The sequence below is a fragment of the Xenopus laevis genome, chromosome 3S, assembly GCF_017654675.1.
Source record: "Xenopus laevis strain J_2021 chromosome 3S, Xenopus_laevis_v10.1, whole genome shotgun sequence".
Classification (NCBI taxonomy): domain Eukaryota; kingdom Metazoa; phylum Chordata; class Amphibia; order Anura; family Pipidae; genus Xenopus; species Xenopus laevis.
In genome coordinates, this window is record NC_054376.1 from 88,948,559 (window position 1) to 88,963,939 (window position 15,381).

Sequence of the window (15,381 nt, forward strand, 5' to 3'; positions counted from 1 at the left end):
CGATTATAGGTTCTTCTACTTAGAGTTCCTGGGTGTGTTTTTTGTGTGTATTTCTGATCCTTGACCCAAGCCTGAATCCTGACCACGAAATCTTGCTGCCTGAACCGACCTTTGCCTGAACTGACGATTCTTCTGCCTAATCCTTCTGTACCGTGAACTGTGTTCCTCCTATACCGCTTCCTCCTTGGTTCACACTGCAAACTGCGTCTTTGGGCCTTGACACTAATCAGTTCAGAATTTCTGAAGCAAATGTATTGCTTTTACAAGTCCTGGCGCTTTAGTTCTCCTTTAAGTACAATAGATTACAAAAACTATAGATATTATTAAAGAGAAACTACCATGAAAATTAAAAATGTAATATAAGCATTTCTTGTGGAAATGAGCAACTTTCTAAATGTAAGCAATTAAAACTTCACTGAAAATTGAAGACAAAAGTTAAAGGGGACCTATCACCCAAAAAAATGATTCAAAATCCTATTCTATCACATTAGTCAAGCAAAATGAACTTTTATTACACAATATCAATTATTTGAATCTTGTTTCCTTCAGTCTGGGATTTCAAAATCATGGCAAGCAGGCAGCAGCCATTTTGTGGACACTGTTATTAAGACAAGCCTTGCATCATATCAGAATCTTGTTTGTGCACCAGAATGGGGGACCTGATGTCCATCCCCATGCCCTGGCTACACAATTAAACGGTAAAGAGAACGGGGGAATGTGGGGAGAGCAGTGACATCTAGGAAGTGCTGAATGGAAAGTGAAAGTAATGGTCTGCCCCGCCTCTATGCCCAGGGCATAGAGGAGGGGCAGACAATATTTGATTGACAGCTGAGATTTTAAAATGAGCTTACAACAGCTATGAATGCTTTAATAAAAAATAGAAATTGGATTTCATGTTTAATTTGAAAAGGACTTTTATTATACAGATTTTTGTGTCTGGGTGACAGGTCCACTTTAAGGTCTAGCAGCCTCTTTGTGCCCTATGTAAATCATGCAGTTAAGGAGTAAAGATATTTAGGTCTACACTGTAACCCCTTTAGAGTTATATATTGATTATAATTTCAGAGCATCTGTGCAATAATCATGTTACATAATTTGTATTTTTTATATAGTTACTATACTGAGGGTGTAGGAAGTGTATTTGACTACTTTTTAATCTTGGGTCTTCAGTTGGCCCTGATATCACATAAATTATCTCCTGTGTTTCCATTTGGTGGAAATCTCAAAAAATTCACTGCACAGCAATGTAATTGAAATAAAAGTTAGACACAAATACTTACAATGACTGTGTAGACTCCTGGTAGGAGGAGAAGATAATATTCACCATTACTATTGGTTTTATAAGGTTTAATGTGGTTTCTGTCTTTAACTTCCACAATTGCATTAGGAATGGGATATCCTAGCAGGTCAAACACCTGTCCTTTTACTCCTGTGATGACATAGAGAAGATAAAATGATTTGTTATCACTGATGTATGATCTCAAGCTCAGGCCTCTCTCTTGGCCAGTATGGTGCCATAACACTTCATAAGCTACTTGATCCATATTTGATCTATTAGTCCAGTCCCTTTTTTAAAAAAAAAAAATAATAATAATAATAATAATCCTTACTGGAATGACGAAAATCTGACAATGATCCTTTTTGCAGAAAGGACAAAAGTAATTGAAAGCCCAATATGGCATCCCATATCCAAATTAAAGGCAATGAGATTCCTTTTGTTTTAATCTTGTGGGTATGCAGTTTTGGAGTTGTTTTTTCCTTTTTTTAGTAAAATACTTTCTAGATAAGAACATTCCTGTTAACACTAGTTAAATAGGGCAGTTTGTTTGGGCACCTTTATCTATTGTTGAAATGAAGATCAGAGATCTTTTTAACCATAAAAGGTATCACCGCACCAGAGGCCACCCCGAAAAGATTTGGGGAGATTAGTCGCCTGGTGACAAATCGGCTCTTATTCGGGCGATTAATCTCCCCGAACTACCTACCGGCCAGCTAGAATCTATTTAAAGGCTAAAATATGCTTACTGATATGTAAAGTAATGGCATTCATGTTTATGCTAAGAGTAGAGGCACACAATGCTATTTGGGGGAGATTAGTCGCCCAGTGACAAATCGCCTCTTCAGACGACTAATCTCACCGCAATGCCTTTGCGCTGACTAGAATCTAAATCGTTGATGGGATGGCACTCAGAGCGCTTCATTTTCCGATGTTGTCCCAAGTTTCCTCGTGAGGCAACTTCGACCAATCTCCCCCAAATACCATTGTGTGCCTCTACCCTTAGGATAGGGGCAGACTGGCAGATTCGGGGAGATTTAGTCGCCTGGCGACTAATCGCCTCTTCTGTGGGGCGACAATCTCCCCAAACTGCCTTCTATTTTGTGGTGCTTCAATTTCCAAAATCGCCCAAAGTTTCCTCGTGAGGCAACTTCCGGTGATTTCAGAAAACGAAGCGCCATGAGTGCATTACGCTGGTGTTTTCTCATTCAAGCAGGAAGAAGGCAGTTCGGGGAGATTGTCGCCCCGCAGAAAGGGCGATTAGTCGCCAGGCGACTAAATCTCCCGAATCTGCCTGTCTGCCGTTAGCATTAGAGGAAAAGAACTTTCATTTGAAGCAACGTAGGGGGTTCTTCACAGTGAGGACAGTGAGGTTGTGGAATGCACTGCCGGGTGATGTTGTGATGGCTGATTCTGTTAATGCCTTTAAGAGGAGCTTGGATGATTTCTTGGAAAAGCATAATATCCAAGAGTATTGTGATATTAAAATCTACAATTAATATAGATATTGGTATATACAGTTTCAGTGGGTGCAGGGCCGGACTGGCAATCTGTGGGTTCTGGCAAATGCCAGAGGGGCTGCTGTAAGTTGCCATAGACAGTCAGTATTTATTGGGTTGGTGGGGGGCTGCTTGGGCCTCTGTGTACTTGGAATGCCAGGACCTACTGTGAATCCCAGTCCGGACTTGAGTGGGTGTGCGTAGGTGTGTGCACTGGGTTTCATTTGGAGGGGTTGAACTTGATGGACTTTTTTTCAACCCAACATAACTATGTAACTATGTATGTATAAAAATTAAAAAACTGCTAGGAACACAAATTAGCAGAGTCCATTGTAAAGTATGGTGACTGTACCCACAGCTCTGTACTAAATTGCCAAATGCAGATTGAATTCTGTTGTGTTGCATCTCGCCTGTGTATGGTGGTTCAGTGTGGTGCATTAGGTACAGTCACTATAGTTTCTGCTAATTCATGTATTACTGTTTGGTGCAATGCATTAAAAAGCTACCTGACTGGATTGAATGAAGCAACCCCATGTCTTTAGATTGGATCAGCCTTCAAATTCATTAACAAAAACTTCTATTTTTTTTTTTATTCAAACAAATAGAACCAAAAAAACATAGACTCCTCACTACTGAGACCAAAATCAGGTCAGCAGGAAAACTGCTTAGCTTCATATATTTCCTGTTTACTATAAATAGCATTAATTATTCAGTATGATTTATGATAGCCTTAGACAGTATATTTAAAGGCTAAAACATGCTTACTGGTATGTAAAGTAATGCTATGTACAGTGGTGTGAAAAACTATTTGCCCCCTTCCTGATTTCTTATTCTTTTGCATGTTTGTCACACTTAAATGTTTCTGCTCATCAAAAACCGTTAACTATTAGTCAAAGATAACATAATTGAACACAAAATGCAGTTTTTAAATGAAGGTTTACGTTATTAAGGGAGAAAAAAAACTCCAAATCTACATGGGCCTGTGTGAAAAAGTGATTGCCCCCCTTGTTAAAAAATAACTTAACTGTGGTTTATCACACCTGAGTTCAATTTCAAAGGTTATAAAGCCATTTCTAAAGCTTTGGGACTCCAGCGAACCACAGTGAGAGCCATTATCCACAAATGGCAAAAACATGGAACAGTGGTGAACCTTCCCAGGAGTGGCCGGCCGACCAAAATTACCCCAAGAGCGCAGAGACAACTCATCCGAGAGGCCACAAAAGACCCCAGGACAACATCTAAAGAACTGCAGGCCTCACTTGCCTCAATTAAGGTCAGTGTTCACGACTCCACCATAAGAAAGAGACTGGGCAAAAACGGCCTGCATGGCAGATTTTCCAAGAATGTCCGGCCATCTGTTCGTCAACTCAATCTGAAGCGATCTTGGGTGCTGCAGCAGGACAATGAACCAAAACACACCAGCAAATCCACCTCTGAATGGCTGAAGAAAAACAAAATGAAGACTTTGGAGTGGCCTAGTCAAAGTCCTGACCTGAATCCTATTGAGATGTTGTGGCATGACCTTAAAAAGGCGGTTCATGCTAGAAAACCCTCAAATAAAGCTGAATTACAACAATTCTGCAAAGATGAGTGGGCCAAAATTCCTCCAGAGCGCTGTAAAAGACTCGTTGCAAGTTATCGCAAACGCTTGATTGCAGTTATTGCTGCTAAGGGTGGCCCAACCAGTTATTAGGTTCAGGGGGCAATTACTTTTTCACACAGGTTTGGATTTCTTTTCTCCCTAAATAATAAAAACCCTCATTTAAAAACTGCATTTTGTGTTTACTTGTGTTATCTTTGACTAATAGTTAAATGTGTTTGATGATCAGAAACATTTTGTGTGACAAACATGCAAAAAAATAAGAAATCAGGAAGGGGGCAAATAGTTTTTCACACCACTGTATGTGTATGCTTGCACGCAGGAAAACCAGTGTAACTTCCTTTGTTTGCTCAAGGGACATTTCAGCATTCTTTTATGTTAGAAAGAAATCTTAAGAACATAGAAAAATACATTTGGATATTTTGTTGTTTAGACATTTAAGCCTTTGGGGGAAGTCTGTAGCAGTTTTACAGGCTCTTTGGGATGTATTTGGGTCATTGTGTTGGCAGATTTGCTTCTCATTATACAGATTAGTTTGATGGATCTCAATTTTGAAATAGTGCCACAGATTATAAACTAGATTGAGATCAGGGCTTGACTAACTCATTGTAGGATATTCCCCTCTCATTGTTCAGATGCTCCATTGTAACTTTGGCCTTGTGATTGGGAACATTGAGGAATGAATTTGCTTTGTGAACACTCAAGTTTGTATAGTGTCCGGTTTCAGGTGACAAGTAACAAGTGATGTGTAATTTTCTTTGTATAGAAAATCCATCTTGTATCCTAAGTAAAAATGTCCATATGTAAAAGTGTGAATTACATTTTTACTTAGGATACAAAATGGATTTCCTATACAAAGAAAATTACACATCACTTGTTAATTGTATTCATGGCCACTGAGAGTGTGTGATTCACTAACAAAGACTTGTGAACTGGATTTATGGACACAAAGTGTTTTATACACAATATGGATCATTTTCTCTGAATGTTTTGTATTGAATTGAGTGTCACTAAGCATCATGGGAGTTGTACCTCATTGTGGAAGGTGGGGCTTGTTTACCACTTCCTCCTAACACATACATTTAGAGAGTGATGTTACACAGTTACACAGGATTGAGAAAGGCATCGGCCCGAAACATTGCCTAGTTTGTTGGCACAATAAATCACTTTTCACAGGATTCGGAGTGCTGCATTGTGTATTTCTTGGAGTTATAAGTGGGTCCCTGGCAGGGGGACCAGGAGCTTGCACCCGATGCTACAACAAGCGGTGAGTTATAGTTGAGCATCGCCTGCATTTGATTAATAATTTTTAGTGTTGCTGGTCCTTTAACTCTTAAAATGCTTTGTCTCGTATTAAGTAAAGAATTCTGGGAGTTGTAGTCAACCAACATCTGAGGGTGGATATAGGGTTGAATTGGAAGGAAATATCTTTTTATTGGAAACAAATGGTTTAGACATGATTTCTACATACCCTTATGAACTTGCTTTATGTATTCAATTAGAGCAACTTTATTTTCACTCCAAAACTCGGACAGCATTGATGCATCTGGATATTTGCAACATGAAAGTTCAATGGTAATTTCAAAACACTGGCCATAGATGTAATTGTAATCCTGCATCCCACCTAAAATAAATTACATATTATGTTATTTTGTTTTCCAAGTTGATCATTTTGTTGAAATTAACAAATGACTAATTCCTAAGGGCTCCTACTGACGAGCGGTTGAAGCTGTGCTCCCCTGCGTTCCGTTTTTCTGCGTTCAGCCGCAGGGGAGCGCAGGAATATACGTATTTAGCTTTTTACAATGGGGCTGTACTCACACTGGCGCGTGTAGGCGCCAAACGCAGGTTGAGACGCGTTCCTGTGTTCTGCGCCATTGAAAAAAGCTAAATGTGTCTATTCCTGCGCTCCCCTGTGGCTGAACGCAGAAAAACGGAACGCAGGGGAGCGCAGCTTTAACCGCTCGTCAGTAAGAGCCCTTAGTTCTTCAAGCCTGCTACACAATGAACAGATGCACATTATAAAGAAACAAGATGAACTTAACCCTTTTCTTTCCAAATGCTCCATTTTTCAGGGGAAGAAAATCATTTCTTATGAATCCCAGATATTTTGGAATGTTATATTGTAACACAATCCTCTCACCAACCTGATGCTGTAGATTTCCCTGCCTGCTCTGCTTCTTCTAGCCTAGCTCAATCTCTACCACGGAGGACTGGATTGGCGGGAGATTCAAACAACTGTCAAAATTTGCTACTGTCATTTTTTTTTACTTATTTGCCTTTTTGTTATATTCAGATTCACTCCTATATATTTGGAAAACCACTGTCTGGTTGCCAGAGTAAAGTGTACCCCAATTAACAGCAGCTGGAATTTCAAACTGGAGAGCTGCTGAACAAAAAATGGAATCATTAAAAAACCGCAACATCTAAAAAAATGTAGATTAATTGAGAATTGTCTGTATCAAACTAAAAGTTCAATTAAACTTTAAGCTTTAATAGTAAGTGTAAGAGGACTGATAAATGTATTTGAACTGAAATGTAGTATTTGTCATTAGTTGGCCAGTTATACTAGAACGGGGTTCCCTAAGCTTTTACATTTGTGAGCCACATTCAAATGTAAAAAGAGTTGGGGAGCAACACAATCATGAAAAGAGTTCCTGGGATGCGAAATAAAAGCTGTGACTGGTAGACTGTCCCTATTTGGACTGCCAGACTACAGGCTCTGTTTGGCAGTACACCATGGGGCAGATTCACTAAAGGGCGAATTGTTACCAGCGCATTTTTCAACACACTTCTCGCAACTTCTCCAGGAGAAAATTCATTACCACTACGCTAATTCACTAAAATGCGAAGTTGCGTCCTGGGTGGCTTTTCGCTAGTGTGCTAGTGGAAGTGCAATTGTTTCAAAGTGAAAGTACGCTAGAGATCGCTTCTGCTTAGCGAAACTTCGTTAGTCCTCTTATGCTCAGGTGAGTTTAAATAGGGCGGGTACATTAAAGTCGTATCGACATCTTAATTAGAAATGTTGGTACAAATACTTGAAGTGGCCACTTTTTATTACAAATGTCCAAGGAACCCGAACAAAGACAAAAGAAATCCTCTAATGCCCTACACATGAGCCCACCCTAAAGTGAATGTTCCATGCCCCTCAAATGACTGGGGAAAAATGTGAACCCAAAAAAGATTAATGGTTAGGACTTTTGCAGGCAATCCCGCTTAGAAAAAGAAAAGTCGCCAGTGTTTTTACAAACTTAATGCATTTCCGACATACAGGATATGATGTCACTAACATAAGATTGAGGAAGATCTAGCTTCATTTTAGCAGTTCGCCCAAGAATACTCTGCTGAAAGTAAAATTCACACTTTGCTGAATTTGTGGAGTAACGAGTGAAAAGCCGCCTGGTGATAGAGTGCGAATAAACGATAGCGACAGTCTGGTTCGCTAGGGAATTGTCACCTACACCTGTTAATAAATTGGTGATGGGATTTCTGGAGAGATGTCGCTAGCGTTAGCCACTTTGCCCTTAAAAAATCTGCCCCCTTGTTTTTGTGCAACCAAGCTTTCCTCCAAAAATTATAAAATAAGCTCCTGCTTTGAGGCCACTGGGAACAACATGTTGCTCCAAAAGTCCCACTGTGCAGGGATCACTGGACTAGAACATCTGCCATTGCACAGCCATATCTCTTTTTAGAAAACCACAAGACAAACAACATATCTGTAAACCGGCTTACCTCGAACTGGGTACCACAAGTAACCATTGGTGATGCCATTAGGAAAAATAGCCGTGTTTAGACACTGAACGCCTTGATGCATGTTAGCATGGTTGGTTGCATACAATGTTGCAAGATTCTTGAAGAAATCATTGTCTGGACTTATTTCATTGTTTTCTAAAAGATGAAAATATTGTGTAAGTTTGTAATCTGTTTAGTAACTGGATCCCATTCAAAGTTGCAAAACACTTCAAATATAATACCAAATGTTTTATATAACAAGTCAGTTAATGCACGAGGCTGAAAACAAATTATGGAAAAAACACTATAAATGAGGAAACCTCCCCACAGTTAATTATTTATCTAAGCCAACTGCAATTTATTCGAGATGGATTTTAGTGTAAGGGACAGTCAGTTTTAGGGTGATGTCACATGGTATTTATTCACCTGTACCAATAAAGCAGGTCACCTTGAATAATCTCTGTCTGTTTGACCAGTGTGCTGATTGGTTGGAGAAGATGGTCAGGCCCATGTAAAGGGGTTGTTCACCTTTCAAACTCTTTTTTTCATTTCAGTTGTTTTCAGATTGTTCACCATAAACAAAGATTTTTTTCAATTGTTTCCATCTCTTATCTTTTACCATTTTCGCAGAATTTAAGTTGAATATTCCTGTCTCTGGTGTCTCAGTCTGGCGCATTCTGAACTGTTACAATTTGCTGCATTTAGAGGCACATTTATCAAGGGTCGAATTTCGAATTCATGTGTTTTTTTTAACTCACATAAATGCGATTTTACTCAAAATTCAATTGGGGGTTATTTATGAAAAATCGAATACGTCAAACTCGGACGAATTTTACCAACCTGAAAACTCGAATCGAATTTGACCAAACTCGATTGAGTTTTTTCTCTAAAAAAATACCTTGAATGTCAGGAAGGCTACAAACATTTCCAAATTGGTCACTAGACCTCTGCCATTGACATATACATGAATTCAGCAGGTTTTAGGTGGCGAATAGTCAAATTCGAATTCTTAAAGGGCCAGAGTATGATAAATCTCTAATGTTTTAATTTTTCTAATTCCCTAGTCAAATTTGAGAGCTTTGACCATAAAAAAGCTTGAAAATTAAAATTTTCAACTCGACCCTTAATAAATCTGCCCCTAAAATATTATCAACTATTGTATCAATTCTAACAGCTACCTTTAATGAACCTCAGGGATTCTGCTCAGCAGGGACAAAGATAAGAAATGTATCAACTGTGGGGCAGATTTATCAAGGGTCGAAGTTCGAAGTTAAAAAATCTGCGAACTCCGAATTCAAAAAGACCAACCGATTATAGGTTGAAGGTTTTTGGGGGTCGAAGTGGTCTGTTTTCAAATCGTACGATCGAAGGAATAGCGCCTTCAATCTACTTCGATTCAAAGTTTTCTCCCAAAAAACTGCGATCTCTCAAACTCCACCAATTGTCTCCATATAGGTTCTAGGAGGCCCCCCATAGGCTAAAACAGCACTTCGGCAGCTTTTAGGTGGCGAATGGTCGAAGTCGAAGTATTAAAGAGACAGTAAATTATAAATTTCGATATTCGAATTTTAAACTTTTTTTCAACTTCAAATCGAAGTTGGACTATTCGATGGTCGAAGTACCCAAAAATTAATTCGAAGTTTTCAATTTAGAACAGTTAAAGGAAAACTATACCCCCAAAATGAACACTTAAGCAACAGATAGTTCATATCATATTAAGTGGCATATTAAAGAATCTTACCAAACTGGAATATATATTTAAGTAAATATTGCCCTTTTACATTTTTTGCCTTGAGCCACCATTTCGTGATGGTCTCTATGCTGTCTCAGCGATCACCTGACCGAAATACTTCAACTCTAACTGTAACAGGAAGAAGTGTTGAAGCAAAAGACAAAACTCTGTCTGTTAATTGGCTCATGTGACCTAACATGTATGGTTTGTTGGTTTGTTTGTGAGTACAGTGAATCCTACGATCCCAGGGGGCGGCCCTTATTTTTTAAAATGGCAATTTTCTATTTATGGTTACCCAATGGCACATACTACTAGAAAAGTATATTATTATGAAAATGGTTTATTTACATGAAGCAGGATTTTACATATGAGCTGTTTTATGCAATATCTTTTTATAGAGACCTACATTGTTTGGCGGGTATAGTTTTCCTTTAAAGAGTTGGCGACCCCCTCCCAGAGCTGCTTTAGAAGGTGAAAAATGAAACTTTACACTTCAATATTATAAAAACAAATAGATCACAAATAGTCACAAATAGCAAATAGAAAGTAATTGGGAAAAGACTTCATTTCTGGTGAACAATCTGAAACAAACTGAAAAAAGTGTTTGAAGGCAAACAACTCCTTTAAGTCTGTGACAGATATTTCATTATCATTTTAACAAACACTGCTCACTATAGTGAGAACAAGGAGGTGGTAGTATGTGAAAAAATAAAACACTGAACCATTAGAAGTTTATAATAAATAAATAAATAATAAATTACCAGTCGGTAACCAATCAGTGACTTGAGTGGGAGCACATGGGTCATAACTGTTGCTTTTGAATCTGAGCTGAATGCTAAGGATCAATTGCAAACTCACTGAATAGTTATGTCCCATGTGGGCCCCCTTCAAGTCACTGACTAACTCAGAGTTAGAGAGCTGAAAAGAAGGACGTTGTGTTCTGTTATGTTAGACATCCAGTCACTCCAGCCTTTATGCCTTACATTTTTGGCTAACTAACTATATTAGAAACAGAGAGACTACAATGAAAAGGGGTACAAAACAGAAGGTGTGCTAATGGGAAAGATCAGGAGTCAGCAAACCAAGATGTAGCACTGTTATGTTAAGCTGGATGGAGATAAACTTCTCCACACACACACTCTCACAATTTAATAACCATCTGAACTAGCAGTGTTGGCCATTAGAACTGTGGCATTTTATCCGCAAGTGGTCTGGGCAGCTTAAATGCTACTCCTGATAATATTAAATGAAAAGCACATTGAGTGAAAGTAGGACCTCAACCTGTCACTTGTGTACACCAGCCAAATAGCATTTCATGTTATTGGAAGCCATGACAGGCAGAAAAGGTTGTTTCCTCTGAAGCAAAGCAGCAAAGAATAGCTGAAATTCATCAGAGCACAAATCACATGACCGAGGGAATGTGGCAGCCCCTGGGCTGCATGGTCCTAGAGCCCAACTGGCCACCATCACACACACTCCTACCCGCGAGTGTGTGTGCGCATGTGCCACTCAGGAGCTACGAGTCCTCTGTGCTTCTTAGAATGCTGCTGGGGGCATGCTTTGACACATACCTGAATTTGCATTATCATAAGGATAACTAGCCACTACAGCTCCACCATGGAAGTTGGCAGACAAGACAAAGTTTTCATTATTAATCCAGTCCATCACTGCCCTGGTCTCTGGCTGGATAGGATTAGGGTTTAAATCAAAGGCATCAGGAAAGTTTCTGTTCAGGTCATATCCATTTTTATTCGTCCTTGAAAAAAAACAAGCATTGTTGTGATTAGATAGGTACGCCAATAAGTGCATATATTGCTGAGATGTTGAATCAGGAAGAATTCTAAATTTCATGTTCCCTTTACAATATTATTGATCCCTAAGTCAAATAAGGGACCAGCAAGGTGCTGACTTTATTAATATCTGTCAAGAATGCACCAGGGCCTGGTGTTACGTTCCTGCTACTTGATAGTCCCTTCACCACCTCTTTTTGACCCATCATCTAATATACCCAGTTTCTTAAAGGAAAACTATACGCCCAAAATGAATACTTAAGCAACAGATAGTTTATATCAAATTGAATGACATATTAAAGAATCTTACCAAACTGGAATATATATTTACATAAATATTGCCCTTTTACATCTCTTGCCTTGAACCACCATTTTGTGACTCTATCTGTGCTGTCTCAGAGATCACCTGACCAGAAATACTACAACTCTAACTGTAACAGGAAGAAGTGAGGAAGCAAAAGGCAGAACTCTGTCTGTTAATTGGCTCATGTGACCTTACTTGTGGTTTATTTGTGAGTACAGTGAATCTTACGATCTCAGGGGGCGGCCCTTTTTTTTTAAAATGGCAATTTTCTATTTATGATTACCCAATGGCACATACTACTAGAAAAGTATATTATTATGATAATGGTTCATTTACATGAAGCAGGGTTTTACACATGAGCTGTTTTACTCAGTATCTTTTAATAGAGACCTACATTGTTTGGGGGGTATAATTTTCCTTTAATGGAGCCTGGGAATTTCTGTATAAGCAATCAATCTATAATTTGGATCTCAGTACCTTTAGTCTATTAAAACATTGAATTATGAAATAAACCCAATATGATTGTTTTGCCACAAATATGGATTCATGCAGCTTAGCTACCATCAAACTCTTCAAATGAACCCCATTCCCTAGTACCCATGCTTGAAATTCAGAATTATGCTTTGAGGTTGGCATTTGTAATGTCTGATCACAGACATGAGTCCAAACATGGCGGCCAGTAAACCCACCTTATAACTCTGCATTTAGGACCAAAGTACTGGGGAGTGAAGACCTTTTTATCAATCTGTTGATGCCAATAAATATATTAGGTAAGGATAATGGCATTATTATTTTTATAATAAAAATCCTTACCTGCCAATTATGCCGTAACAATCTTGAACTGATGCATCAAACCCATCTGGATTCATAGAAGGCATGATATGGATCCTGGTATTGTTTATCAATTGTGATATCACCATATCAGTTTTATAACTTGTGACCAAGTATTCTATTAGGTGAAGCATTAATTCCCTGCCAACCACCTGAAAGACAATGATTGATAATGGGACATAACACACAAGTGGAGCCTGGATTCATCTATATGTAGTAACCAAAAAATAACATGTTCATTTTTAAAGTCACACTGTCATCATGTATTTGGTTTATGATCCCATAACTGGCTTCCCAACTGTGCAAATAAAAAGTAACACCACATTACAATATTTATGGGTTTTTTACTAGCTTTTTTCAGTTGGGTTTGATTTTTTTTGCAGTTTTTACAACAAATAGGTTTAAAGAGCACACAGCTACAAGCCTGTCCATCACCTCACCCATACAGTATGTTTCTGTCTTTTGAGAGAGGTAGGATGCTGACGTTGCAAAGCGAGAAGGCTTATGTATATGTATAAATCCTAATAATAAACCTTTTCTTAGATAGAGATATTAGAATTCTGTTGGTAAACTCCCCTAAATCAATGACCTATGGGTGGGGAGTGACACGGAGAGGAGCCTGCATGTTTAAAAAAAATGTGCGATGAAGAAAGCGATGACGCGCACCTCTCACGATAACTGAATGAAGTCACATGCAGAAGCTTTAAAGAGCGACGCAGAGACCAGCCAGCCAAATTCTGCCTTGACAAAGCAAATGCTAAACGTGCGTCGGCATAACTTCTGCTCTTTTATATTTTAAATAACTTTTTAAAAAAGCACTGATCACGACGCTCAATAGCCGCACAAGGATTTGGGTTAATATCAAAGCAGCTCTTCATTTCTCCAATTCTCTTTTATTCTATGGCTCTGAGGATTTGCGTTTTTTTAGTTAGTTCTTTCACAGATTAGTTAAAAATTGAGACTGAAGTCCCCAGTGTCCAGTCTTTCTTCCCATGTGGTGTCCCAGGGCATAGATAGAAAAAGAATCAGTTAGGAGAAATCGGGACAGCTCCACCTCTACTCTATTTTGCATTTCAATCTCTTTTTTTCCTTTTAAATCATTTTTAAATAATCTGATATTTATTGGCACTGGCACCTTAATTAATTGATGATCTAAAATGAATTCATAATTACTTGATATTATATTGAAGCACAGGCACTTTAATGAATGAACTATAGTTGATGATTAAATGAATTAATAAATGAATTGATGGTTTTATCGATAAATTAGTTGGTTGTCATGCTAGTATTGAAATGATTGCTCAAAGTGCCTAGCACTAAGCACTTTCACTAATTGATGCACCTTAAGGGTAACTTTTTTGGAGTAATAAAATAATCAGATAATGTAGGGTTACTACTGTCCGTTTTTAAATAATAAAATCTGATTAACTAATTGTAAAATTTAAAATAAACTATAAGAATAATCCTTTGGTTATGAGGGAAAATAATCATGATTCTGCAATCCCATTTGTTTTTCTTGAGTGCTAGCATATTTTAGAAAAAACTCGACCCAAATAGTCATGGTTGGAATTTTCACAGAATATAAGATTTGTACAGAAGTGAGAATCACATTGTTCCACTCATTTTCAATGAGGCTTTTGTCTTTAGCATATTTGGACTGTTTGAAGTATCAGAAAAAACTTGCCTGTATAGTCATTTACATATTTTTCATTGTTTCAGGATTTATCAACCCTGATTTTTGATAGACCTGTCCCCAAGTGTCGATATCAAAAAACAGCATCTATTCAATAGTAGAGACTTTTAATCTGCCAGTACATGTGCGCAAAAAGGAGATTTTGTTTACTTATCATTAAATCTCTTTCTTTCAGTCACTTGGGGGACACAGGGACCTTGGGTATAGCTAGTACCACTAGGAGGCAGGACACAACCATAAAACAAAACTGACTCCTCAGTCACTGGCTATACACCCAGCAGGCGGAGCTTAAGACAGTTTGTATCAAAGTCAACAGGAATAAAACTAGATGTAGAAAAAAACAACCTAAAAACTTGTTAACCACAACATTTCTGAAGGAAGTGAAGGCCTCAATCCAGGGAGGGAAGCCTTGTGTCCCCCAAGTGACTGAAGAAAAAGAGATTTAACGGTAAGTAAACAAAATCTCCTTTTCTCCAAGTCAGCTTGGGGGACACAGGGACCTTGGGACATACCAAAGCTGTCCCCAGAAAACCGGGTGGGATAAGAGGCCTGAGAAGAAACCACCGCGGCTTGCAGCACCCTTCTGCCAAAGCAAGTGTCAGATGCCGCAAAGGTATCAAAGTGGTAAAATTTGGAAAAGGAATGAACGGAAGTCCACGTTGCCACTTTGCACAGCTGCTCAGCTGAAACCTGGTTATGGAACGCCCAGGAAGTACTCACACCCCTGGTGGAATGAGCAGTGACTCTGTTTGGTGGATCCTTCCCCTTTGCTGTGTAAGCTCTTTGGATAGCTTGTTTGATCCATCGAGAAATGGTCTGCTTGGTAGCCAGACTACCCTGGCGAGGTCATGAAGGGAGCACCAACAGTGCATCGCACTTACGGATGTCTTGAACTCTATGCAGGTACAACTTTAAGGCTCTGAC

The 15,381-nt window shown here is 38.7% G+C and overlaps 1 protein-coding gene across 2 annotated transcripts in view; it reads right to left on the bottom strand.

The window, feature by feature from the left end:
• Positions 1 to 15,381, bottom strand: part of cpm.S (carboxypeptidase M S homeolog) — a 43,830-nt gene that overhangs the window by 967 nt on the left and 27,482 nt on the right. For both annotated transcript variants that reach the window (XM_018255969.2, XM_041588613.1), the window contains exons 4-8: positions 12,747 to 12,916; positions 11,411 to 11,595; positions 8,108 to 8,263; positions 5,847 to 5,999; positions 1,281 to 1,429 (exon numbers count right to left, since the gene is read on the bottom strand). In XM_018255969.2, the coding sequence (XP_018111458.1) occupies positions 1,281 to 1,429; positions 5,847 to 5,999; positions 8,108 to 8,263; positions 11,411 to 11,595; positions 12,747 to 12,916 (813 nt within the window). The remainder of the gene's footprint in view (positions 1 to 1,280; positions 1,430 to 5,846; positions 6,000 to 8,107; positions 8,264 to 11,410; positions 11,596 to 12,746; positions 12,917 to 15,381) is intronic.